This window comes from Eutrigla gurnardus (assembly GCF_963514095.1).
Source record: "Eutrigla gurnardus genome assembly, chromosome: 13".
In the NCBI taxonomy this organism is placed as follows: domain Eukaryota; kingdom Metazoa; phylum Chordata; class Actinopteri; order Perciformes; family Triglidae; genus Eutrigla; species Eutrigla gurnardus.
In genome coordinates this window covers 3,648,490-3,673,643 of record NC_139936.1, presented here as the reverse complement: position 1 = coordinate 3,673,643, position 25,154 = coordinate 3,648,490, and the positions used below count along the sequence as shown (strand labels likewise).

At 45.5% G+C, this 25,154-nt stretch overlaps 2 protein-coding genes across 3 annotated transcripts; both read right to left on the bottom strand.

The window, feature by feature from the left end:
* Positions 1 to 925: 925 nt before the first annotated feature.
* LOC311022826 (uncharacterized protein) lies at positions 926 to 6,636 on the bottom strand. Its single transcript, XM_084024394.1, has 7 exons — positions 6,076 to 6,636; positions 5,309 to 5,441; positions 4,694 to 4,828; positions 3,320 to 4,233; positions 2,767 to 2,896; positions 1,439 to 1,558; positions 926 to 1,344 (listed from the first exon to the last, which is right to left on the bottom strand). Exons 1-7 carry the CDS (start codon positions 6,551 to 6,553, stop codon positions 1,158 to 1,160), a joined length of 2,097 nt encoding a protein of 698 aa, XP_083880520.1. The 5' UTR covers positions 6,554 to 6,636; the 3' UTR covers positions 926 to 1,157.
* An 854-nt stretch (positions 6,637 to 7,490) lies between these two features.
* On the bottom strand, positions 7,491 to 24,978 carry LOC311023544 (rabphilin-3A-like). 2 transcript variants are annotated; one of them, XM_084025449.1, is made up of 19 exons: positions 24,639 to 24,978; positions 16,362 to 16,451; positions 16,224 to 16,235; positions 15,968 to 16,093; positions 15,723 to 15,852; positions 15,559 to 15,642; positions 15,327 to 15,480; positions 14,019 to 14,186; positions 13,739 to 13,933; positions 12,470 to 12,549; positions 12,256 to 12,330; positions 11,790 to 11,899; positions 11,547 to 11,673; positions 11,384 to 11,440; positions 11,123 to 11,277; positions 10,961 to 11,042; positions 10,779 to 10,875; positions 8,632 to 9,466; positions 7,491 to 8,601 (listed from the first exon to the last, which is right to left on the bottom strand). In XM_084025449.1, the coding sequence occupies exons 2-18, from the start codon at positions 16,433 to 16,435 to the stop codon at positions 9,336 to 9,338; spliced, it is 1,857 nt and encodes a 618-aa protein (XP_083881575.1). In that variant the 5' UTR covers positions 16,436 to 16,451; positions 24,639 to 24,978; the 3' UTR covers positions 7,491 to 8,601; positions 8,632 to 9,335. The 2 variants fall into 2 exon arrangements, with proteins under 2 accessions (XP_083881575.1, XP_083881576.1); XM_084025450.1 differs by lacking the exons at positions 16,224 to 16,235; positions 24,639 to 24,978 and having other exon boundaries at positions 16,350 to 16,451.
* Between the last annotated feature and the right edge of the window lie 176 nt (positions 24,979 to 25,154).

Sequence of the window (25,154 nt, the reverse complement as noted above, 5' to 3'; positions counted from 1 at the left end):
AAATCGCGAGTTCATTTGGTGTTTTAAACGACACACAACTTATTTATAAGACAAGTTATCATGCCGTTTTGAGGTCATGTTGTACAATTTTATAATACACTTCAAGGTTGAGAGTATAAGTAGGAGCATCTGTTCTGTATTGGACATTAATGAAGATGAGTGTTGCACTTAATGTCATCTTTGACCTTGATTTTTGTGAAATGTAATGTAGCCATCATTTAATGTTTAATTAACTCAAGCTTTCAGGGAGCAGTGAGAAGCTGGAATTGCGTGGTTATTATTATTATCCCATAAATGTGTACAGTCATGTATTACAAGCAACTGAAGAAAAATATTACATTTTGAACAAGAAAGTATAACATCTTTATGGAGCTCACAACTGAAATAATAGATATAGTTGGGACTCCTGAATCATGAAACCTGACCCTTCGTGACGTTTTTGGGGGAGGTTAACATCTTGATGATTGTTTAGTTGAACAGGAATGAATCTTTGAATTTACTTCCACTTTCTATGGAAGCCCATTTCCGCCAAAAAAGAGAACAATTCTAAAAATAATAATAATAATAATAATAAATATTGACTTAATATCTCAAAACAATGACATAATATAGTAACTTTTTATTTTGATATGAGTCAACATTTTGAGAAAGTTTATCTTTTTTTCTGACAGTGGTGGAAATGGGCTTCCATACATTTCCATGTCTCATTATTAATAATATAATGATAATAATGATGCAGCACATTGTATAGAGCTGGAGATCATGAAACGTTTTTATATTATATATACATATATGCATAACGAGAGGTATGTAAAGGACAGAAGTGTAACAATGTAAGTTTCCATTACATTTTTCCTAAATTAATCAATACGCAGTGCAGCTAATAAGGAGCCACCCTTCAATTATTTGTGACACGTGACAGAAATTTAAAAAATCAATGTTTTTATTACATTCTTAATGCATAATCTGATAGTTTGCCAGTTTGTTTGTTTTTTACAGTTTCTTTCATAATGATATTAAATGTACATCCATGGCATACTTACAAATATTACATATTCAAGTTTTTTTTTCTGACACACCATTTTACACCATCAGAGATAAACAGAAAAAAACCCAGTGTGAAATATGAAGCGTATTAAATTCACTATTGCGGAGGCTTAGTCTAGAGCCGTGTGAGCATGTGCCATAACAGCAGCTTTCCTTTCCAGCCTCAGGCATCGCTTAGAAAGACGGGTAGGAATCCCTCTTCTTCTGCCGTTGCCTGAATGCTGCACAGTGTCTTTCTCATCAATCATCTTAAGTGCTTCAAGTAGATCAGAGGCTTTAGAGAAACCTCCAGAACAGCTAGAAAGGAACATAAATAAGGGGTTAGAAACACAACCTGGTAATCTATTATACACACAGGAGACTGAGACTGAGATGAACAAGTTTTAAAAACCTTTTTCTGCCGTGGCATTTCTTCTCCTTCGGCAGTTTAAAGCAGTGTGGAGAGACGAAATCCATCAGAAGCTCGGGGAGAACGCTGGGTTGCTTGAAGCTTCGGAGCTGAACAGCCAAGCTGCAACGATGCCAGACAAACAACCATCAGAGGACAGTTTACAACCGCGCGGAAATAAAGCTTCCTCATCATGAAATGAGCAATAATAGTCTCGCCATGCAGTTGTGAGTGTTGCATATATAGTAGTATGAGTCACAAATACGTAATCAAGCATTTGCTATTAATATAATATTGACATTTCAACTAATTATAAAAGCAAGTGGATGACATTTGTCATGATGAATTATTTTGTGTTGACCATTTTCACATCTATCTATCTATCTATCTATCTATCTATCTATCTATCTATCTATCTATCTATCTATCTATCTATCTATCTATCTATCTATCTATCTATCTATCTATCTATCTATCTATCCATCCATCCATCCATCCATCCATCCATCCATCCAGATAAACAGGTGTATCTCGTTCTCTTCATTTTCAAAAAGTAATGCCATTAATTTAACCGGTGCTTTTCCAGCTGTGACGTTGCCAAAACAACGTGCCGTGGGAAAGAATGTTTACTGGTTTCCTGCTGGTTTACTGTCACACTGTCACACGCTGGCTTACTGAGGACACTGAACCGTTATCGTCACGAGCATCACCGGAGGGAACATCTGCTGTGAAAAAAGGCCTGTTGGTGCAACTCGACAAAACATTGAAATCCAAGTTATTCAAATAATATTCTGTTTGTCATAGTTGTTTATTTATCCTTTTAGAGACTGTGGGGACTTTCAATATTTCTTTAAGTAGAAGAAACGCTGCTGTGCTTCATTATGAAGAAGTTGCTTAGTTACTTCATCTGCTGGCTGAAACCTTGAAGTTGCTCAGGAATGCAACACAGTCAGAATGGATTATAATAGCTTTTCGTTTGGATCGGTTTGAAAGCTGCGTGACTACGTTGTAAAGCTGTTTTCCAGACGGGGGCGGGGCATTGTGGGCCAATATTTATGTACCACTGTTTATACAGCAGTAAGCACAGCAGCAGGACGTTGGCCTGTCTGATGAAGGGATACGTCATTAAGACAATTTGTCTGCATGAGACTAGAGCCCAATTAAAGATAAAATAAACATAAGTTCAAGGCTTTACTGCAGTCATCCAGCTGAACTAGGCTCCTGGCATAAATTTGAAAATGTATGCCAGAAAGAAATATTACTTTTTTTTTAATCTTGCATAATGTGAATATTGCAAATATGTGGGGAAAACTATGTGATGTTGAGTTTACCGGCTGGTGCAATCACAGTGGTAGGAAGTCTTCGGCTCCGTGTTCTGCAGATCATACTTCTTCTGCAAAGGACGGATTTTGTATTTACATTCATCCAGATGTTTGAGGCTTCCACACAGCAGCTGGTTGTCTGCAGGAGGGGAAACAAACAAATGATCCAAGCGTACTTACATTCATAAGATAATTATGCCACGCACTGATATTTTGCCTCACCTGTGGGCATGTCAAGATTGCATGATGTATTGCAGACTGTTATTTTAAGGCACACCTTATTGTTTTTAATTGTCTGAAATGTCTTTATGCCACTCAAATGTCATTATATTGCTGTTTGACCCTCAATATAATGAGAATAAAGCTCAAACTCCTTAAAATAATAATAATATTTCATAATTTTTTGATCCTATAATCCCACTAGATTTGCTCACCGTGGTCCACTAATAATAATATTAATAATTGATTCATTGTTTTAATCGTGTAGTACTGAAGAGTGGCCTTTTTAAGCTGCATCAGGCCTCCAGCAGACGTGATGGCTTCATCAGCCGTGTGCACTCACCTGTCACGTTATGTGATGTCGTATTTTGCTTCAGGCCCCTCCCTGCATGTGTACTCTGGACTACGGTACCCACGGGCTCCTGCCGTGTCGTATTCCATCGTAAGGAGGAATCCGTCTGCTGCTGTGGCTTTCCATCCTCGTGCGTGGAGGCGTCTGGCTTCACATCTGTCGTGACGGTGAACATAGTTGCACTCCAGAGTCTCTTCAAAGTGTCTTGTTTGGGCGATTCTGTCAGAGTCCGAGCTGTCGCCCCTCTGACCGGTAATCCATGTGTCGTTGACGGCGGAGGAGTGGTCATGTGAGACGTTGTACAACCTTTACAGTGAGGCTGGAAGTTGTCACCTCTCAGAGGCGTCTTGAATCCGCAACAGTAGCTCCGATCTGGGACGTTCTGGCGACTTCTGGTGGTTTTGGTGTCCGCGGTGATGGATGTTAAGTGGAGCTCCAGCGTTAACGACGGGGTGCTTTGTGTGGGGATCCCCTGTGGAGAAACGTGGCTCCTCTGTGTGGGGTAATCCGACACACCCTTTCTGGCGTTCTTCTCTTTTCCAGCTCTTTTTGTATTTGGCATCAACGCACCACTTTTAAAAGCATTTACAAGACTGGTTGTCATGGAAGCAGCGGTGGCGTTCACCCTGGAAGGTGCCGCCTTGTGCAGTTTCCTGAGTCTCTTACATCCTCGCCCCTTCGTCGTCCTGAGGGAGAAGGTGTCTCCCGTGGGTGGGTATCTGGAGCTACATCTGTGTTCACCTTTGGGTGACTTTCTGCGTGGGCTCACAGTCGTGTCGGTGGCGTTCGGCCGCTCGCTCGCTGTGAAGTTGTCAGTGCTGTTGTCCCCGTGTTTGCTTGTAACAGCAGAGTAAGGCAGGGGGCTTTGGAAGACGGCCAAGGCAGTCCTTTTGGCTATTTTACACCTGAAGAGAGTAAATGTGTTAAACCTTCTGTATTTTCATCTTATGCATATTTATTTCAGTCAGAAGAACTTTGCACTGCTATTTGGGATAATGATAATAATTTAGAGGAACATAATAACTGTAATGCAACTCAAGAATCAATCACTCACACACAGCACATCTTAAATTACAGTTATAATTATGTAGTTTGTCAATGTCATCAATCCTGGAATTCTCAGGTTAACCATTAATCATTTCTTGTTTGTGGGACGATTTGTTATTAACCTGATAGATAAAGTTGTGGAAACAGAGCAGAGGTTTGGCGCGGTGCCCTTTACAGTTTTGTGAGATCTGGGTTTGGTGCGTCGGGCATGTTGTTACAAGCCATGTGCATTATTGCTCTGGCATCCAATGTAAACCATGCATGCACATTCCACTTGGACCGACATCTTGTGTTACGCTGCGACAACATGACACTGACTTTCCCCAGGCGTTGCGCTCGGTGCAGTTCCTCTGGCGTCTGAGCTGGAAGCAGGGGATCCGCAGGATGTTGAAGAAGCTGTAGCCCACCATGCGGGAAATGGTGTCGTTCACACCGAGGAGACACTCGCGAAACCTGAGGGAAGGACATTCAAACAATATATCCTTGAACGCATGCCTTGTTTTGTCGACTCAAGACTCAACACTTTAGATATCGACGTTACGTAACAGAAAAGCCCTCTGGCCGGGAGGTGAATTCCTAGAATGAGTGTCAGCCACGTGGGAACGAACGCCAAGAGTTAGAGGGCAAACGTATTCCACGTGCACCTGTCGGCACTGGATGTGCGGCAATAGAACAACTGATATCTCTGCAGGTTAATACGGTAAAATAATGAAGGTACGCCCTTCAAACACAAAAGTACAACGTGTTGACTCTTGACAGAATATCTGCAGGGCTGATTGGAGTTATCTCTACTGGATGGATGCTCATATCACATCTCTGGTTCTGGTTTTACATCTAAAACATAGTATAATATTATGGGCGGTCAGAGGGGGGGATGGGTTGCAGGACTAAACACCTGGCCTCGGTAGTAGAAGCCTTCTGTCACAGCCTCACCTTTGGTCACAGTCGCAGTGGGAGACGGTGTAGAAGTTGGGGTTGTAGGCTCCGTAATTCTCCGTATAAGCCTTGATGATTTGCAGGCAGTGGTCGTGCTCGCGGCAGCATCTGTCGGCGCGCTTGAACATCCCTGTTCAGGAGATTCAGGATTTCAATTTCAATCATATATCAAAGAGGCGCTTTGCATGGAAAGCAAAGTCCTTCTCTCACCTCACGTAGAATCAGAACGCTTCAAAGACAGTTTAGGATTAAAAATGTTGGGGTTGGAAAACCCAAGATCTTTCATTTGGAGAACCCACTGAGGCACATATAAGTATGCTTTTAATATTCTTGTCACAAAAATTAAACTTTATGTGTAATTCATCTGGACAACAGTCCACTTACATAAAAAAAAATTTTGCTGATGTGTGTTATTATTATTTAATCACTCTAAAATATATATGTATATGCAAATCACTGTTTATGTTTTTTGTTATTTTATATAAATTCTAATTATGTGAAGTTCAGAGTTACTGTATGATAAATTAGTATTTTATATCATTTAAATCTCCTAGTATTGATCTACATTATGTCTAGGAAGTTCTGGTGACGTAAGAGCTGGTGCAGATTTGAGGGCCAAACAGTTTCAGGGCCCCTAGTCTTTATTTTCCATTCTCTCAGAGCCAAATTAATTAAAAAAAAGTGACCATTACGTCTCCTCTGACTACTGATGTCCTCAAATACTCGAAATGGGCAAATCAATAGTAATAATCAATAACCCTCACCCAACTGTTCGTATTTGCCCGCTCTGCTCCCGGTGCCGCACCACAGCGTCCCTGGGAATATCCAGGAGCGTCTCCTCCGAACTTTCCCCTCTCCAGACTTTGGCGCGCCGGTGGAGACGAGCGCGCACGGAGCATCCGGAGCGAGCAGCGCGCCGACGTCAAACCTCCCGGTGAGTTCGCCGCCACCGCCGCCGTCGCCGCACGCGCTCCGGTATCTCTCCGTGACCAGCGGGTCGGTGTTCACCTCGCACGTCAGCGGGTGGCGCGTGTCCTCGGACCACAGGCTGGTGTACAGGGAGCGCACGCCCGCCGCGTCCTCGCGCAGGAAGGTGACGCGCGTCCGCCCCGCGTCTGCAGGACTCGCTGTGAGACAGGAGGGACCCGCGTGCTTCTCTTCGGATAACATGAGGGACGACAAGGCGACGAGGACGTGGAGAATGCACCTGCTTGGCATCTCAGTGCAGATTATATGATTCATCCAGTGTACTGACTGTATGAATGGGCGGGTTAATCCACATGAGTGTGGTTCTGCACCAGCCGGTTTAAAGGTGCATGTCTGCTTATATACGGAGGCATGTGGTTGAGAGGTCCTCTTATTGGTCTGCCTTTATGGAGGCTCGTCCCAGATATGACACGCCTCGATTTGGCGGGTTATCAATCTCTAGAGCATATAAAGGCAAAACAGACATTTCCCATCATTTCCAAATGTATATTCCGAGTGACTGAATTTTTATGTATTTTAATATTATTTTATTTTTGGGGTTGGGGGGGCGTTTTATTGTGACTGTGAGAAAATCCAGGCGGAATCTTCTACACACACTATGAAATGTATCTCCACCTTGATCCACAGGAAGCCAGCAGATCTGTCCAAACCTGTAGTTTCATTTGATCAGTGGGAACCGTTAAGGTGTGGCAAAATTCAACAGAAATGATAACTTGAGATTTATTTCATGGCATTTAACCAACTTGGAACCAACAGCCATGTATGCATAAAAGAAAATACCATTTTATTCATAATTTGATTAAATTGGCATCCTTTTGATGTTTACATGTTTTAAAATGTGCTTTTGCATTCAAACGAAGCAAATATATGAATTCAAAACTATTGCATCAGCTAAATTAAAATGTCAGAACTTGTTCTGTGTAATTTTATTCCAGAAATTGGAGTTTAAATGTAACATGGAGCGTGTTATTAAGACATTAGAATTGGGAAATGGGTTGAAACTGACCTTTAGTAGCAAAACATAAATGAAAAATTTGCTGATTTGTTAAAGTTAAGGATGAGGAACTTTCCATTTTATAATATTACTTCTTTCTTTAGTTGTAAATCAAATATTGTCTGGATTACTATAATATAGAATATGCACCATCTCCCTTTCATCAACTCTTAAGTCCGCACACAAAAGGAGACTTCAGTCACTTTTCATAGATTTTATTCATCTGTGTAAACTCTCTGCAAAATCTTTACATGCAAAGTTATTTGCAAACATACATGTTTTTCCCGTGCATGCACTATCTATGTACAAATACAGAGATAAACCAAGAAACATTCCACTGGACTGGCAGAATCGAGGAGAAGATGCCTGTTTTAATAAAACAACAAAAGAAAAGAATAGAAAGGAAACTTGGATTATTTATTTATTTTGTGTGCCGATCACCTGATGATCGCTGCAGCAGGAAGTTGCACAACAGAGGATGGCGTGATGCTACCGGTGGGTGCTTGAATCACGCCCACTGGGAGTGACTGTGCAGGATAAAATGTGTATCTACAACATCTCATTCAAGGAATTAGTCATTGAAATCTCCGCTAGCGAGAGTCTTTCGATGACGTGCTCGTCTGATTCTCAGTCTATCCCGTGGATGCTATCAGACCAGTTTATTCAGATTACACCATAGTCATGCAGAATATGGCCTCTATTATAACGCAGTATCAGGAATGTCATGGAGAAGAAGTGTAAACATGGATGGAATTACAATTAAGCATTAATTTCTTACAAAGTATATTATATATATATATTTATCTATATATCTTGAACATTTCATGCATAGGAGTTTGTGTTTTTGTCGTCTTTATTTTTGACAGGTTGGAATAACTTGCAAACAGCTGTATAAATTGAGGTCATTCCACTTCGTGAGGTGTGCTTTCCTTGGTTTGCTGTGATTAGTGAACAAACACGCGCTAAAAGCCTTGAATGCAGATGGGGAGGGGGGGGTAAAGAGTGCGTTTTCTGTGCTCCAGAGCCACGAGCACAGTGCATGCAGGTAAAGCTGCACATATGACGCCGTCTCTCCGGATTTTAAACGTGTGCATTTAAGTGTAAACAGCCTCCGAGGAGGAGAAGAGTGTCTCTATAATCACATTGTAATACTTCTAAATCATAAATCAACAGCATGAATAACTGTACATAACCCCCCCCCCAATGTTTAAGGTGTGCTATAATTTAAAATCAATGCTGATCTAGCTCATGGTCCACTGACTTATGTAGATATATGTATATTTATACATATATCTATCAGATTTCTATCCTAACCTGAGCGATGTATCAGTATGTAAACATTTCTTCGTGGAAATATACAATATGTTCAGGTGGGTGGGCACAGTTTGTTTGAAGGTGCAGTGGCTCGGCATGCGAATACGGTTCAAGTGTTGCACTACAGCATGATGTCATCACACATCACACAAGAAGAACCCCCCTCCCCCCCCCAAAAAATTTAATAAATGAGTCCCTGCAGGCTAATGAATTTATGAGCTCAAATGGAGACTTTTATGAGTTTGAACTTTATGACTTGTTTGCCTTCGGATACCATAACATATTGCTTCTTTTCTTTTTTCTTTTTTTTTAGATCTGTGCCAGTGCAAAGCATTCCCTTTATCTGTGGGTTGAGTTCAGGACACTGTGTAACATCACTGACAGGCTTGTGCGGCTGTTTTGTTCGCAGATGCCTTGAAATCTCTAATTCAGTTAGTCCCAGAGGCAGATTACGTATCAGCACAGGCAGATTAATTGTTAATAAGGAGACGAGAGAGAAGAAGGAGAAGAAGAGGAGGAAGGAGAAGAAGAAGAAGAAGAAGAAGAAGAAGAGGAAGAGGAGGAAGAAGAGTACAGGACATCAGGGGGAGGAAGGCGAGGAAGCCTGCGTGATGGTCAGGGAGTGAACAGAATAGAACACACAATAAAGTGTGTTGGGAGATGAATGCAAACCAAGTAGGGAGGTTTTAGCTCATGCTGTGTGTGTGTGTGTGACGGGGGGGCAAGTGGTTAATCACTAGTAACGGGGGCCTCGTTGTACAAGGTGTGCCAGCGCTCGATCCTCTTGTCCTTGTTCTTCAGACACTCGTACCAGTGCTTCAGCTGCTCCCCTTTGGCCGTGATGCCCAGCTGACAGCCGCCTGTAGGGGAGGAAGGGAGGGAGGGAGGGAGGGAGGAAGGAAGGGAGGGAGGGAGGGAGGAAGGAAGGAAGGAAGGAAGGAAGGAAGGAAGGAAGGAAGGAAGGAAGGAAGGGAGGGAGGGAGGAAGGAAGGAAGGGAGGGAGGGAGGGAGGGAGGAAGGAAGGGAGGGAGGAAGGGAGGAAGAAAGGAAGGAAGGAAGGTTGGAAGGGGGGAAGGAAGGGAGGAAGGAAGGAAGGAAGGGAGGAAGGAAGGAAGGAGGGAGGGAGGGAGGGAGGGAGGAAGGAAGGGAGGGAGGGAGGAAGAAAGGAAGGAAGGAAGGTTGGAAGGGGGGAAGGAAGGGAGGAAGGAAGGAAGGAAGGGAGGAAGGAAGGAAGGAGGGAGGGAGGGAGGGAGGAAGGAAGGAAGGGAGGGAGGAAGAAAGGAAGGAAGGAAGGTTGGAAGGGGGGAAGGAAGGGAGGAAGGAAGGAAGGAAGGGAGGAAGGAAGGAAGGAGGGAGGGAGGGAGGGAGGGAGGAAGGAAGGGAGGGAGGGAGGGAGGAAGGAAGGAAGGAAGGAAGGAAGGAAGGAAGGAAGGAAGGAAGGAAGGAAGGGGGGGAGGAAGGGAGAGAGAGAGGGAGGGAGGAAGGGGGGAGGGAGGGAGGGAGGGAGGGAGGAAGGAAGGAAGGAAGGAAGGAAGGAAGGGAGGGAGGGAGGAAGGAAGGAAGGAAGGGAGGAAGGAAGGGAGGAAGGGAGGAAGGAAGGAAGGGAGGGAGGGAGGGAGGGAGGGAGGGAGGAAGGAAGGGAGGGAGGAAGGGAGGAAGAAAGGAAGGAAGGAAGGTTGGAAGGGAGGAAGGAAGGGAGGAAGGAATGAACGAAGGAAGGGAGGAAGGAAGGAAGGAAGGAAGGAAGGAAGGAAGGAAGGAAGGAAGGAAGGAAGGAAGGAAGGAAGGAAGGAAGGGAGGGAGGAAGGGAGGAAGGGAGGAAGGGAGGAAGAAAGGAAGGAAGGAAGGAAGGTTGGAAGGGGGGAAGGAAGGGAGGAAGGAAGGAAGGAAGGGAGGAAGGAAGGAAGGAAGGGAGGAAGGAAGGAAGGAAGGAAGGAAAGCGTGAAAAGGCAGGCGAGGTTACTTTGTTTCTTTACTATTATTATTGATTTTTTCTTTTTAATTCACAAATAAACATAAAATAACACACATATACACACAAAGCAACATACATAAATGTACAACATCTTTATAATTACATAAGAAAAAATCTTATGTATATAATAATTGTACATAATATATGATGTATAATAATATATTTTATATATATAATGATAGGTCTGGAGTATTTACCGATGTAGTCGTTGGACTTCCCGATATCGTAATCCCACACGGAGATATTGAGAGTCTTCTTGGCTAGTTCGCTGTGTTTGATCTCGTAACCGAATTCCTGAAATTTTGAAAATCGACACCTTATTTTTCAAACTGCAGAGAACAACAAACGCAAGGATTTGATAATAATCTCTCTTACAAACCTCATTAAACTCGGGGTTCAAAGTCCTCTTCTTGATTTGTGTTTTGCACTTGGCCTTCTTCCCCATGTCCGGTTTCAGACATCTGTGAGTTTCATAAAAGTCAATGAATGCAACGTCCAGAATCACACATGTCACCACAGTGGGAAAGCGTGGCGTTTATACATTTTCACGTAGGGGTCGGAGTAGCCGTTGGCGTCCATGGCGGCCAGGTGGACGCAGCGCACGACGCCCACGAGGAGGCGGTTCTGCTGGGTGCTGTACATGAGGGAGATCAGGATGCGGCCGCGCTCCTCCACGTCGCCGCCATCTTTCCCTTGCTAAGACAGAGTGGAAAAGGAGGGGGGGGGGGATCTTTCTGTGAGAATCAAATCTCTGGAGGAATCTGTCATGTTCAGACATGCATGGAAATAAATAAAGTATTGCCTCATCTTCATAGAGAGCGATGCCTCTGGCTCCACCGGCTGTTGCGGTTCTCTTTGTCTGCAGGTGGGAGGGGGGGGGGGGGGGGGGGAGATCACGGCAGATCAATAAGAGATTCAGACATGATGGACGACGCATCGATTGAACGCAATTGAGTTTCACTCACGGGGATGACTCTCTCCAGACACACGTTGAAGTTTTTCTTCTGGTTCATCTTCAGCTTCTTCAGAGCCACCCTGGTTTCCCCGATGAACTCGTTGTGCCCGAACTTGTCTTCGTCACAGACAGACAGCCTGAAATAATAAAAAAAGAGAGACTAAATCACCTCTTACAACCTTTAAAAAAGAAACAGTCATCTGAGGGGAAGTTATGCTTGAATGTTTGGGCGATGAAAGGTGATGGTGTCCACCTGAGGGTCTTGCGCTGCATGTCTTCATCCGTCAGGCCGTGGTAGGTGAGGTTCTCGTTCCACGCCGGGTTGCGGGTGTTTCTCAAGGTCTTTGTACGCAGCTTGTTAGACTGTTTGATGCAGGATAGAGCAAGAACATCTTTTATTCTTATGGTTTTATTGCAGGGTGAATCCACATGATGCTGCTTCACATCAAAAAAGGTGTTTCTGCAACTCGTTCTCCTCTACAGGGCGGTTCATTACACTCCAGTGACTTTCACTTTAATTACAATATCTCAATATCTATTTCCAGACATCACCCATATTTGTATGATTTTAGTCCACAAGGTGGCAGGCTTGAGCTAGCAGAAAGGCCTGACATCAAATCACCACCCTTCCTTTTTTTTTGCAGGATATAAGGTATGAATCTTTTAGAAGAAGTAAAAGCTTGAAGTAGGAAAGGTGAGTGTTTTTTAAATTTTTTTACCTTACTAGCCCCGGGCAGCAGATGAAGTTTGACATAAGGGTCTGCGAGTCCGTTGGAGTCCATGGGCTTCAGTCCCTGAGGAGAAACCAGGAGTGTCGATACATGAACAGCGAGAGAGAGAGAGCAATTACACTAAAGTACCATTCAGGAGCCTTTTTAAGCGTAAAAAAAAAACCCCACTTGAATGCGAGAGAATGAGGAGAACGAGGGGTACCTTTGCTTTGAGGATGCTACAGTGGAGGCTGTTGCTCTCCTGCTCGTAGTGCAGGCTGAACTCCAGAGAGCCCAGCGTGGCTGGAAGAGACCCAGAGCACTCGTTACATTAGCCTTCAGAGAGTCATTCAGAGGATAAACACGGGGACAGACTGGCCTATAATTAAACAACTTGAGGAGAGAAGAGTCTTGACTCTCACCCAGGAAACATTCACAACCCTATTTACCTCAAGTTAACACCACATGAAAAATAAATCTCATTACAAAAAAGGACGGGGCATAAAATATTTAAAAAAAATACGAAATAAACACTCAAAGTCTCAAAGGAAGACATTCAGAAAATAAGGTTCCAGGACTGAAATGCTGCCCACACAGATTTCCTTTCCAGAGTTTCATTGCCTTGTGTAGCTGTTTAGGGGACAAACTGATCAAATGCCATTTGCTAATTTGTTCTTATATAAGTGACTTAACTTTTCTGGGCTGAGATTCACCACCAACTTAGTGATCCAAGGACACAAAGACCTCAAACTCACATTCAATTAGTCACTTAGCCCACATATAACGTATATATTACTTCTTTTCTTTTTTTAAACCGAAGCAACATTTAGATCGACAACACTGACAAAGTCCAGCAAATGTTCCCTCAACAGAACCTCCAGAGACCGGACACATGAGACCCGTTGCTATTCCTGCCGTTTTCCAGTCCCAACACAGGGGATTGGAATCGGGCACGAGGGGAATCTAATATCCTGTTAGTTCCCGTTGTATCTAAGTATTTGCACAGCTCCCCAGATCTCAATCAAATAAACGAACACCCGATGGAGAGAATAAAGGCCGTCTGACGCTGCAGGCGAGTAGCGTGGCACCATTCTCATCATTAAAATGGGATATGTGTTTTTTTTTTTTTTTAAATGCTACAATTACATATGTCTCTATGGACTCCCTGATTCCCATCTTCCTCTGCTTTGGTTCACCACATATTGATCATCATGCTTCGACATTATTGTGCTTATCTCATTTTCTGCAGCTCGATAGACGCTGCTGCAGTGATACTTCCTGTTTGTGAGACTGAATTATAACCAGCAGACTTAAAAGGCAGAAACGAGGCATCAGCAGGAGATGCTGCCAGATTATCATCAACGCCTAATATTTCATGAAGAATCCCCCCCCCCCCACACTGTCTTTTATCTTCCAGAAATGGAAATACATCATGTCAAAGTTCAATGAGACGCATCAGCCAGCTTCCTCTAGGAGCAGGTGGCGTACTCACTGGCTTCATCGGAGTCGTAGTCGTTGGCCTCCTCCTCCTCCTCGGCTGGGGGAGGCTGCTGCTGCCGGGCTGGGGGAGGAGGAGCCCCGTAGGCTGCGTTTGGCTGCCTCCTGTCCTCCCTCGCTGCAGGAGGCGCTTTCTGCTCTGCAGGAACTGCGGCGGAGGAGTAGGCCCCTCCGTCCGCCGCCCCCGGACCTGCAACCACATCCAATCGTCTGAATAAAACATGCTCAGGATGCAGCGTTCAGTTAATGCTTGGGCTTCTCTCTCTCTCTCTCACCCTGCTGGGCGGCGGCGGTCTGCAGCCTGGAGCTCTGCACGGGAACCATCTTCTTCATCACCACCGGGCCGGCCTCTTCAGGGCCGCCGGCCCCGCCCGAGGCCATGCGCCCCGCTGAAGGTTTCGGGGCCACCGGTGGGTACCCGGCACGGCCCTGTGGCTCCGGTGCTAAAACACAAAGCATCATGTAGTAAACCCACAGACCCCGTACATGGGGGAGGCACGTATAATCACATCACTCCAGGCGACTACTGCAGTGGAATCTGTTCTACTCCCTCGTCTCTCTGGATACTTTTGATGTTGCAGCTTCTTTTTTTTTCACGTTTGCAAAGGCATTGACCTACATACAGTACACTACGACGAGCCGCTACGAGCAGCTACATACAGTAGTCTTCTATGGGAGGGGGGGGGGGACACCTGGAGGCTCATCCCCGTGTCACAGCATGCACCTCCCGACAGCTTAATTAAGCCGAGCATCCCCCCCCCCTCCTCCTCGGCAACAGTTTGGGGAAGCAGATAAAAAGGTTTGAAAAGAGCAATGAAGCCAGATGCTGATCTAATGAGATGAAGAGGGGATGCTCTGAAGTTTAAACTTATATATATATATAACACTATATATATAGTGGAAGCTGAAAGCTAGTTAGCCTAGCCTCATAGCTTTATGAATGGAATACAACCTTAACAGCATGAACAAAAACAATGTGAATTTTGTAAAGAAACTAGATGAGTTTGTCTTATAATTTTTTTTTTTTTTACATCCCCTCCTTGTTTTAATGTCTGTAGTCTCTACAGAATTTATGTACACGACTGTCAGTAGCACACTGTGGGCACTGACAGCTCGTCTCCTAGCAACACAAGCCACTAGATGTCAGTCGGCCGCGGGAAACGCCCACCTCAGAGGCTCGAAGCTAAAAAAAGATGCTGCGCTCATAATACACCCAAAAATTGTTGTTTTGAGAATATGTTAAAAATAATAATAACAATTAAAGAAAAACATACAAAGATAAACAATAGCTGTAGCAATTCTATCACTTTGTCTTAGTTTCTTTTCTTTTATCTTATTTTAACACTGTTTTCATTTTTACATTTTTCTTTGCCTTTCCTTTGTCACATCAAACAATCAAAGCAGTCACTGATGATATGGTTGCACTGAGAATAAAAATCAAGTTTGCAGCTCAGAAAGTTCCCTTTTTAAACATTTCTAGAACACTTGAAAGCCTAAAAGGCTGCTGCATGGAGAGCCAGGAGCCTGACTCGGCCAGGAGCCTGACTCGGCCTGCAGGCTGACTCTGCAGGAGGAAACGTTACCTGGCGGTTGGGAGACCGCCTGCTTGGCCCCGGAGGCCGGCGGCTCCTTGGGCTCGGCCGCGTCCTGGTCACCGGTCTTAGCTAACGGCATGGGCGACGGCAGGAAATGTTTAGGGAAACCTTTGAAGAACCAGGCGCCGGACCTCTTCCACACCTGAGAACGGAAAAAAAGAACGATGTGTTTCAGGCTTTGCTTGTTTCATTTCTTCACCGGTGTAAAGAAAACACTCACCTCTCGCTGTTCCCTGCAGATCTTGCATAGCCAGACGGCGCGTGGCCGGCTGCTGCACTGCGTTCCGCACTTGGTGCACATGTTCTGAACACAGACCAGCAGAGATTTACAGTGTTATTACACTGTAATTACAAGCACACAGCTCGTAGACCGTGTCGTCTCACCTTTTTGCAGTCCTCGCACACCACGGAGCTGACCCCAGGTGACCCCAGCTGCTCCCCGCACAGCAAACAGCGGGACTGCCCGTCGCCACACACCGTCTTCTTCATGTCGTCCAGCCGGTTTATGAGGCGCCTGCAGCAGCAGCAGAACAGGGATCTTACTTAATCATCCTACGTAATAAAATGTGTATGTGTATAATATAAAATATATGCATGTCATCAGTATGCATACATTTACAATCCCTCACCCGATTCTCTCCTGCTCCATGGCCTCCATCTTCTCGGCCCGGGCGATCACGCTGTTTATGATCTCTTTCTCTTCATCCGTCAGGTCTGGACCAGGACCCAGGCCTGGCTGCATGGTCCAGTTCCCCCTGTCAAACCAAACATATTCTCCAGCTGAGCTGACACAGCTTCTGATGATTATCCTATCACACCGTTGCACACACAAAGCATCAATATGTATGTTGCTGTCTATATAGATATATAGATATATCGACTTACTGCTCTTTATCACTGCGTCGCAGATCCCAGATCAGAGGGGATGCAGCAGAAACAAAGAGGGAGAGTGTGAGGATGGACTCACGGAGGGGGGAGGGGGTGGTAACAACAGGAAATAAATGCCCTGACAATCACGCTTACCTGGCCAGCATGGTCCTCTGCCTGTCGTTGGACTGCCAGCGATCCGAGCTGCTGCTCATCACCGTGTCCGTCATGCTGCACTATCACAGTCTGCAGGCGGACACACAACAAGCAGCCGTCTGAAACCAAACGTGAACGCTGCCAACTCTCCATCAGGAGCTCATTGTGGGAATAAATGTTTGTTCTTTAAGTTTGATTTGCATCCAATTTGTGTGTGTGTGTTGAGTTCACACTTTTTATCTGGTGCTTATGCAGCACCGACGTTAACCGCCACCGTGGGCTGCCCTCTCATCAACAAAAAGGATATTGCGTGCACATTTTTTGCGAGCCACAACAGTGCTGACCTTGATTTGGCAAGTCAACACATACACTTCCTTTAATTGCCACGCGGTGATTTAGGGGGAAATAAAATAAATGTAAGGAAATGAGGACCTCACATTCGTGGCCACCAAAAACACAACAAATAAATCAATTAAAGTTTCCATAAAATCACCTTTTTTTCATCCATCGTCCACTTCCTCTACATTTCAAACAGCAGTAAAATATCAGCGACTCGATACCGTTTCCTGGCGCCGGATTTACAGCACCATCAGTGCCCGCCTCCTCCTGCCAACACTGCTTCATCAAATCCTTTTCCAATAACACATTCAAGTCAATGAACACAAACACAACGGCTCTGTTAAATACTCGGTTGTAACAGGGTGCGGTGGTGTGAGGGAACAAAGCCTGTGACCAGAGTGAGACTTCGCCTTTTGTTTTGCTGGTGTGATTTTTCTTTGATTCCACACGAGTCAAAGAAACAGATGGGTTCTTATAGCGGGAGTGGCTCAATTATACGGGAGTGGGAGGAGGAGGTGAGCTTGTGCTGACGGGGATGACTTCTCTGTTTCCAGCGTTTATTTGATTCTCCACGGTGTGTTGGTTGATGCTGAGGTTGTTTTTTTTATCCAAACTGATGTCTGCGTATTTACAGTTTCTCATCCAGCTGGTAGGACTCAGCGGTTCGTGGGGAACTTGTTGTGTGGCAGAAAACGGGACTGGATTGTTTGAAATTACGATAACAGGAGATAAGCTTCTGCAGCGGGTTTTTGCCTACGTGCAGGCTGAAGAACTCGCTAATGATGACGGCGGGGAACAGCGAGCTGTCAGCTGTGTGAGTTCCCCCCCTGCAAAGTCCTTATGATACAGTCATTTCATCACCGAGTGACACGTTAAAGATGAGACAAAGATGTCGACAGAAAATCGCTGCCACACACTTGACAATACGTGCGGTGATGCTGCAGCAGCAGCGGTTTATAGGCCCCCGGAGGATTCAGCAGCTGTTTGTCCTGGGGGGGAAAAAAGGAGCAACAAGAGGACATAAAAAAGCCTCTCGTGTCCAGAATTGTGATGGTGCAGGATGAGGAGAGTGCAGGTACTATAAGGGAAACGTACAGTTAGGAATACATAACGATGAGGCTAAAAGGGAAATCAATACATTTCACTTGTCCTCAGCACTATTAGAAGCTGGGGGGGGGGGGCGTCTCCCTCCTTCAGCTGCTATGCTGCTTAACGTCGGGGCCACGTACCTCCGATGTGTTGCTGCACTGCCGGCGGGAGATTCATAGATATGACAACAAATTCTCCAATCCGATCAGTAGACTCTCTGGTGTGAGCTTTCCTCCCCCTCTGATCATGCTGATTCTGATCCTGATGCTGATTCTGATGCTGATCCTGATTCTGATCCTTATTCTGATGCTGATCCTGATTCTGATCCTGATTCTGATCCTGATCCTTATTCTGATGCTGATCCTGATTCTTATGCTGATTCTGATGCTGACTCTGATGCTGTTCCTGATACTGATTCTGATCCTGATGCTGATGCTGATTCTGATTCTGATGCTGATCCTGATGCTGATTCTGATCCCGATTCTGATGTTGTTCCTGATACTGATTCTGATCCTGATGCTGATTCTGATGCTGATTCTGATCCTGATGCTGATTCTGATGCTGATTCTTATTCTGAATCTGATGCTGATTCTGATGCTGATCCTGATGCCGATTCTGAAGCTGATTCTTATTCTGAATCTGATGCTGATTCTGATGCTAATTATGATGCTGATCCTGATGCTGATTCTGATGCTGATCCTGATTCTGATGCTGATTCTGATGCTAATTCTGATGCTGATCCTGATTCTGATGCTGATTTTGATCCTGATGCTGATTCTGATGCTGATCCTGATGCTGATTCTGATCCTGATTCTGATGCTGATTCTGATGCAACAGCAGCCTTCGGGGAGCGTTTGTCTTTTTCCACCTCTCACCAGCAGTCTGACGGTTCCCACACTATGAATGCACCGCCCATATCACACACACACACACACACACACACACACACACACACACACACACACACACACACACACTCTCTCGAACGCAGCCAAAATGAATTATCCCACTTTTGTCTAACGTGATTGTCCTGGAAGAGGTGGATGGAGAGAGACGGAGAGAGACAGATGGGAGGGGGCAGTCCGGGCTCGGCCGGGTAATCACTGACTCAGACGAGTCCAAGCTCTCTGGCGTTGGGGATGTATGTTACCGCATCACCAAGAGTGGACTATCGCCGAGGTGACAGTTAATTAGCATGCGGGGAAAGGATCGTACACACAAGCTGTCATTATAGGCCCTCCATGCTTCAGACACGGACTTGGGGTTCACCCTCCCGTGCAGTCGGAGAGAGGGTTTAAATATCAAAAAACACATTCAGAAACGTATCCGAGGCCAATTATAATGGGACCGCCTCGGTCCGAAATGTCATGTTGTGCCTCGTCATTGGGCTGGGAGGGGGCATCGACCCTCCAAGCGATCATCCTCTACGCTCCCGGAGGTTATAAATGCGACTAATCTGCGTCATCTGTGGTGCAACAGTCATCTCGTTTATCCCTCCCATATGAGATGACTCAGTCAGGTGGTGGTTTCTGTGGGTTTTTTTTATTTTTTTCCTTTCCTTTTCTCAAAATGTCATGAAGCCTCCGTGACGTGACGCCGCATTCGGACGTGGCGCCAAGAAAAACAAGTGTCTGCAAATACACCATGAATAAGCATCGGATCCATGTGGGGGACGGCAAACAGGAAAGACCGGATGGAGGTTCACCGACTCGAAGCGAGTCATCTGGCCCCCCGACCATCATAAGTCATCCTCCCAGCAGGATCTCTCTCTCTTGAGCGAGAGTTTTCATACGAGGGTGGGAGGACCAGATTAGAAGAAGCTGCGTCTCCTCCTCCTCCTCGGGGCCCTCGGAGGAAAGTCAATACAAATCTGCATCTGTACATCCTCGGAGATGTATGCATGCATACGCAGCTCGCAGCATACGTCCATTTATAGAAACCATGCATTCCCCCTGAGTACCTGGCCTGTAAGTCGAATGTGTGACTTTTGTGAGCAGGTTTATGACTCATTCCTGCAGAGTATACTGGGATGAGATCTCTTTGTTATGGCCCGTCATTTTTTCTGAAGATGTTGTGGTCGTTGCTTGTGAAAACAAGAGCTGAAGGAAGCAGATAGATTGACACCGAGGTAGTCGGACATTGATGGATGGGATTCAACGCGGATCGTTATGGATACAGAACTAGAAGCTACAGGGGGGGAGGGGGAAAAATGCATAAAAGCAAGGATTTAATCGTGAAATGGAGCACCCAAAAGCAATTATAACTGGAGCGTAACATATTGAACATATTGTTTTACACCCCGGTGTCCCATTTGTCAACGTATTGAAGACGCCGAGACGTGACGTGGGACTGCACCTGAATTCCAGGGCAACAATTCCCTTGGCATCCTCCAAGAAGGACGGGTTTTTTTTTTTTAAATGGGTTAATGAGAACGGGAGATCAATGCAAAGTTCCACAATTGGTTTTCCACTTTCATTTATCTCTTCATCAGGCGTTCGTGTTTCCATGCCTGGGGCTCGCAGCGTACTTATGCAGATTGGTCTGTCGCCTTAAAGCTTCAGGCGCCGAGCCGATCACCCGCCGACGACCCTGCACGCTTCCCCAACACCAGCTCAGAGCCGCACTTTTCCTCCAAAACATTTCTCCCAAGGTGCTGACGCTAAGTAGACGTTGATATTCATGTCAGTGCAGCATATCCACCCGCTGATGATTAAATAATCCTGGTGAAACCATACACGCCTTTTTTCTCCCCCAGGTTGCTGTGACCGTTAATGTTTCATCAGCTGTAACACACTGTGCCTTTTTCCTATTAAAGAGGCCAGATTACCTTGCAACCCATACACCGCCATCGCCGCGCTGCAAGAAACGAGCTCAGCTATCACATTTTTTTTTAAACCATTACTGGCCTTGTGTGACATTATATTTCGAATTCATCATGTCGTGAAACGCGGTCGAACCAAGCAACGAAAACAGTCATTATTGTGTCTTATTCTCCAACGATGAGGAAACTGTGAAACACACATTTTATCTTACATGTTCCAACAACTAACATATTTCATTTCATCCTGTTTTTTTTTTTTTCTTCCTCTCCCATCTGGCCTGGCAGTAAATCAGATAGTTTTATGTATTATAAAACAGAACACAGCCTGAGATCCTCAGACAGGAGACTCTTTGCCGGTCTACAGTTTTCAACTCAAGTCCTTTGGTGATCTGGGACGAGGAAGACTGGAAAACTCTTCCTCTTCTCTCTTAAATCTCGCTTGCATCTATAAATATAGATGGAAGCCAATCATGTCGAATGATGCCATGCCAGGCGAGTGTGGAGACGAGGTGGGAAGGACCAAAAACTCCCAGTGGCATGGCACAACTGCATCCATCCCCCTTAAGGGGGGCCGTGAGCTGCCAACATAGCACCACGCTGAGGCCCTGGACCTGGGCAGGATTGTAAAGCACTGCACCAAGAAGCCCTCTGCTGCAGGAGCAAAACATCACTCAGCATTTCTTAATTATTTAAAACTCCAACCCACGGTTGCTTCTCACTCCGTGTAAGTCCCCTCTTTAAGGCATTAGTGCACACTTTCTCTACTTAGACCTGTATGAGACGTTCTGTACAGAACGCAGGACTAGAAATGAACTCTTATTATGGGAAAAACAATCGGGATGCTTGTTGGTCTTTTAGGTCTATGGCATGGACAAATAACCCGTGTTTTCAGTGACAGGGGCCATCTGTGGAGCCACCTGCGAGGGCTCCTCGCCCCTGAATTGTGAGGGTGTTGCGCCGGTAACCAAAATACACACTCCCTTGGCAGGCACGGCTCCAGGTCCTCCCGCATCGCCGGAGCACAAACAGGAAACACCATCCAGTGACCAACAAGCTACCACGCTGTTGTCCCCGCGATCGCTGTTGGCCCGATCCGGCAGACCTCAACGGGGATCCGGCAGACCTCAACGGGGGCGGGGAGGCCGGGGTTTTTTTTCATTCTTAAATTTCTCACAATGAAGCAGCAGTCCACATCCTATAAGTCTTGTTTGTAATCATGCTGCTGACACATTTTTTTCAGAAACCTCCTTTTGTCGAGGCCGTATGTTGAGTGAATAGCTATCGGATACGGAGAATTCCAGCCAGAGCTTGCAGCAAAGCTCAATTTTTGCACGGCTGATGGTGATTCATCCCACAATGCCCCGGGGGTTGAGAGGTGGGACTTTGAGAACTGGCTGCTGAAGCATTGGCCAGTCATGCTACTTCAATTTCCTCCCGTCTTATCTCGGGGAAACAAGTGCAAGCAGACAAGGGACATTAAATCAAGCCTGGTAACGGCCTGCTGTAAAGACACTACTGCGGGTTATTTCCCCACTAACTGGAAGTGACCTGCAGGTGGTGGTCTGCAGAGATATGCTTCTTAACGCAGAAGTCCGATTAATCGATTCCTCAGTGGAGATTCTGTCCTTTTGTTGCCCCCCTGCTTTGAAGATACGGCCTGATATCTCACCCTCCATCTTGCCCCCAACAGCAGGTACAAAGCCCCCCCGGGTGCTTTTAGTGGATCTCTGTTTGGCAAAACGGGAGCTTGTCTCGCCTGGAAAACACCGCAATGCTAACAATAAGCTTTGGCCCAACTTCTGAGACAAAAAAAAAAAACAGAAACTCAGCCACGCCATCTGAAATGCAAAAGTTTGTTGATTTAGACCCTCTGGGGTGTAATAGCATTACCGCTGGGCAGGGAGGTGATTCTAATCAGCTAAATGTAAGTGTCAGAGCTTATTAATGGTAGTGGACAGAAAGGTTGCTTGTAGATAGGCTGGTGTTTATAGGGCTTCGACACACAGCCTGAATCTGGATTTTTAACTCCTCTCCCTCACTCTCTCCCTCTCTAATCACCAGTTTCAGAGAGGATGGCGAATCGATTCTCATCCACCGCTCTGATGAGTATTTGAAGACGAAGCCACTCCCTTCTGAAGCTCGGGACACATAATCCCTCTCATGGAACGAATCCATGCAGGATGCAGAAAAACACATATTTTCGAGCGTATAAAAACATGTGCTTTCGGGTCCCGAAGCTCCGAATGTGGATTACGAAAAGAGAGGGACGTAAGAGTCATGCACCTTTTACCAACTGTGGCCATGGTAACGGCGAGATCAGAATCAGAATGATTAAAAGCTGCGTGTGCACGTATGCACCAAAAGTGTGTTTGTAGTAGACGATGGGAGCACCTGGGCCACATTTCAAAGCCCCTTTTTGCAGCGGATTGTGGTTCACCGTTGCAATAATAGTGGATCATCTCCTGCATCGATAAACACGGGCTGCAATTTGTCTGAAAATACAAGGGTGGGTTCTTTTTTAAACAGTCATGGTTGAAAAGACAAGCTTGAAGACACGGGATTATGGGTACAGTCGCTTTGTATCCTTCGGCTTTAAATTATGCAGTTAGGGTGCAGAGCACTTACTTCATTCCTCCATCTTTTTTTCTTTCACCTTTTTCCCTTAACGCCCATGTTTCCTAGTGCTCTCCATCTCCCGTCTCTCTTGTTTCGTGTGATGTATCCGGAGATACAGTCTCTCTTGCCTTATTCCAGTTTTTCTCTCTGGATGGAGAACAGTGGGCTGGCAGAGAATATACAGAGAGAGAGAGAGAGAGAGAGGTACCGGCAGAAGGGTGTCGTCCAGCCACTATTATGGTTGCTCATGTGAGAGGAGGCAGCTGCAGATATCTCGCAGACCGTTCATTCAGTCTTTTCTCCCCTCCCCCCCATTTAATCCCCCACGCTTCAGGTCTGTAGGAGGAGTTGGAGATGGTGGAACCAACTAAGAATCCCAGCTTCTTCTTCGTCTTCTTCTTCTTCTTTCCCCTCCCTGCCCTCCTTCCACATTAACACCAGAAGCGACGAGGCCAGTTTGGCCCAGCAGGTGTGTTTACAACACCCCGACCCACTAAGTGTTATAAGCGGGATGAGCTGACATCACAAGTAGGCGACTGAATCACCTGTTCTGTGGCACAGCTGGGGGAGCTGCCCCAACACCAGCATTCAGAGAGCATCACTGATGTTTTTTTTCCTCCTGGTCTGCAGACACGTCAAGCTTTCCCGGGGGTACACACTCCTAAAAAAAAAAAAATCCTGCAGCAACGCCCAGGGACCGCAACCACACAATCTCCCACATGACTTACCAGGTCCTGTTTTTGTCGTGGCAGATCTACAACAAGGAAGCGGCGGCGTGCAGCCAGCCAGCAGTCCTGTTTTAATTAATCGTAAGGGGGATTAAGCAAAGCTTGTCGAGCCACACCAAGAGTTATATTCATCGGAACCATTCATGAATAAACTACTAGTACATAATCACAACACCCAGGCACGCTGTAGTAAATCAGTGTCACAATGGGAAATAAGGAGGTAATCTGCTCTCCCCAACACATCTGCACACATCTGCATGGATGACAGGAGCCTTTTTCTGCTGCAGAGCGATGTTTGCAGTGAGACATGTTTTCCCTAAAACAAAAGAATCAATCAGATGTGCATTTGCATAATTTGCACCTCGCATAGGTAGCTGTGCACCTGCATGCATACTGAGTTGCATGTCCCCTTTTTTATTCAAATGGATCAGTAATTAACAGGCTCATAAAGACAGATTAATAAATGCAGGCAGTAAAAATGTGTCCCCCTCATAAAAAAAATCGTTCCACTCTCTCTCTCTCTCTCTCTCTTGTGAATGAAATGCTGCATTCATTCAACTTGTAAATGAGAAATAGTAACGCACCGTCACTGGCCAAACGCAATAACCTCATCGAGAATGTAATGTTTCAAAAAAAAAGAAGAAGAAGAAAAAGAAAATCCTTCGAAGGAGATCATATGCCTACCTTGGAATCCAGCCCTTCTTTTTCTCTCTCCTCTCTCTCTGAGAGCTGTCGGGGAATGATGCGGACTAAATGTCTGTGCAACGCCTGGATACGACCACGGAGTCAGTCATTGCGCATGGTGCCCGTCACCGAAACCCAGGGATTTTTTTTTTCCCTGCCTGGAGGAGTAGTCTGTTGCTGGAGGCTCAACGGGTCTCCACAATGCGTGGGAACTCGTATTCTATCCTGCGTGGTCGATGGAAAGCCCTTGGTACCCTGGGAAGGAAACCCCTGGATCTGAAGCGATAACAGTGATGCTTTAAGTGGGCAGTCATCACCTGATCGGATTGTCTCTTTAACAGCGCACAGTGTCTAAATGTGTCTCATCATCATCCATGTAGCCCTATTGAGGATTTTTTTTTTTAAGATTATGTCTATGATTTGTAATACTTTATGGTAATTTAACATACTTGTTACAGCTTGTTCAAATTTGTATTGGCATTTGAATGCAGGTTTATCAGAATTGAGTGACTATCA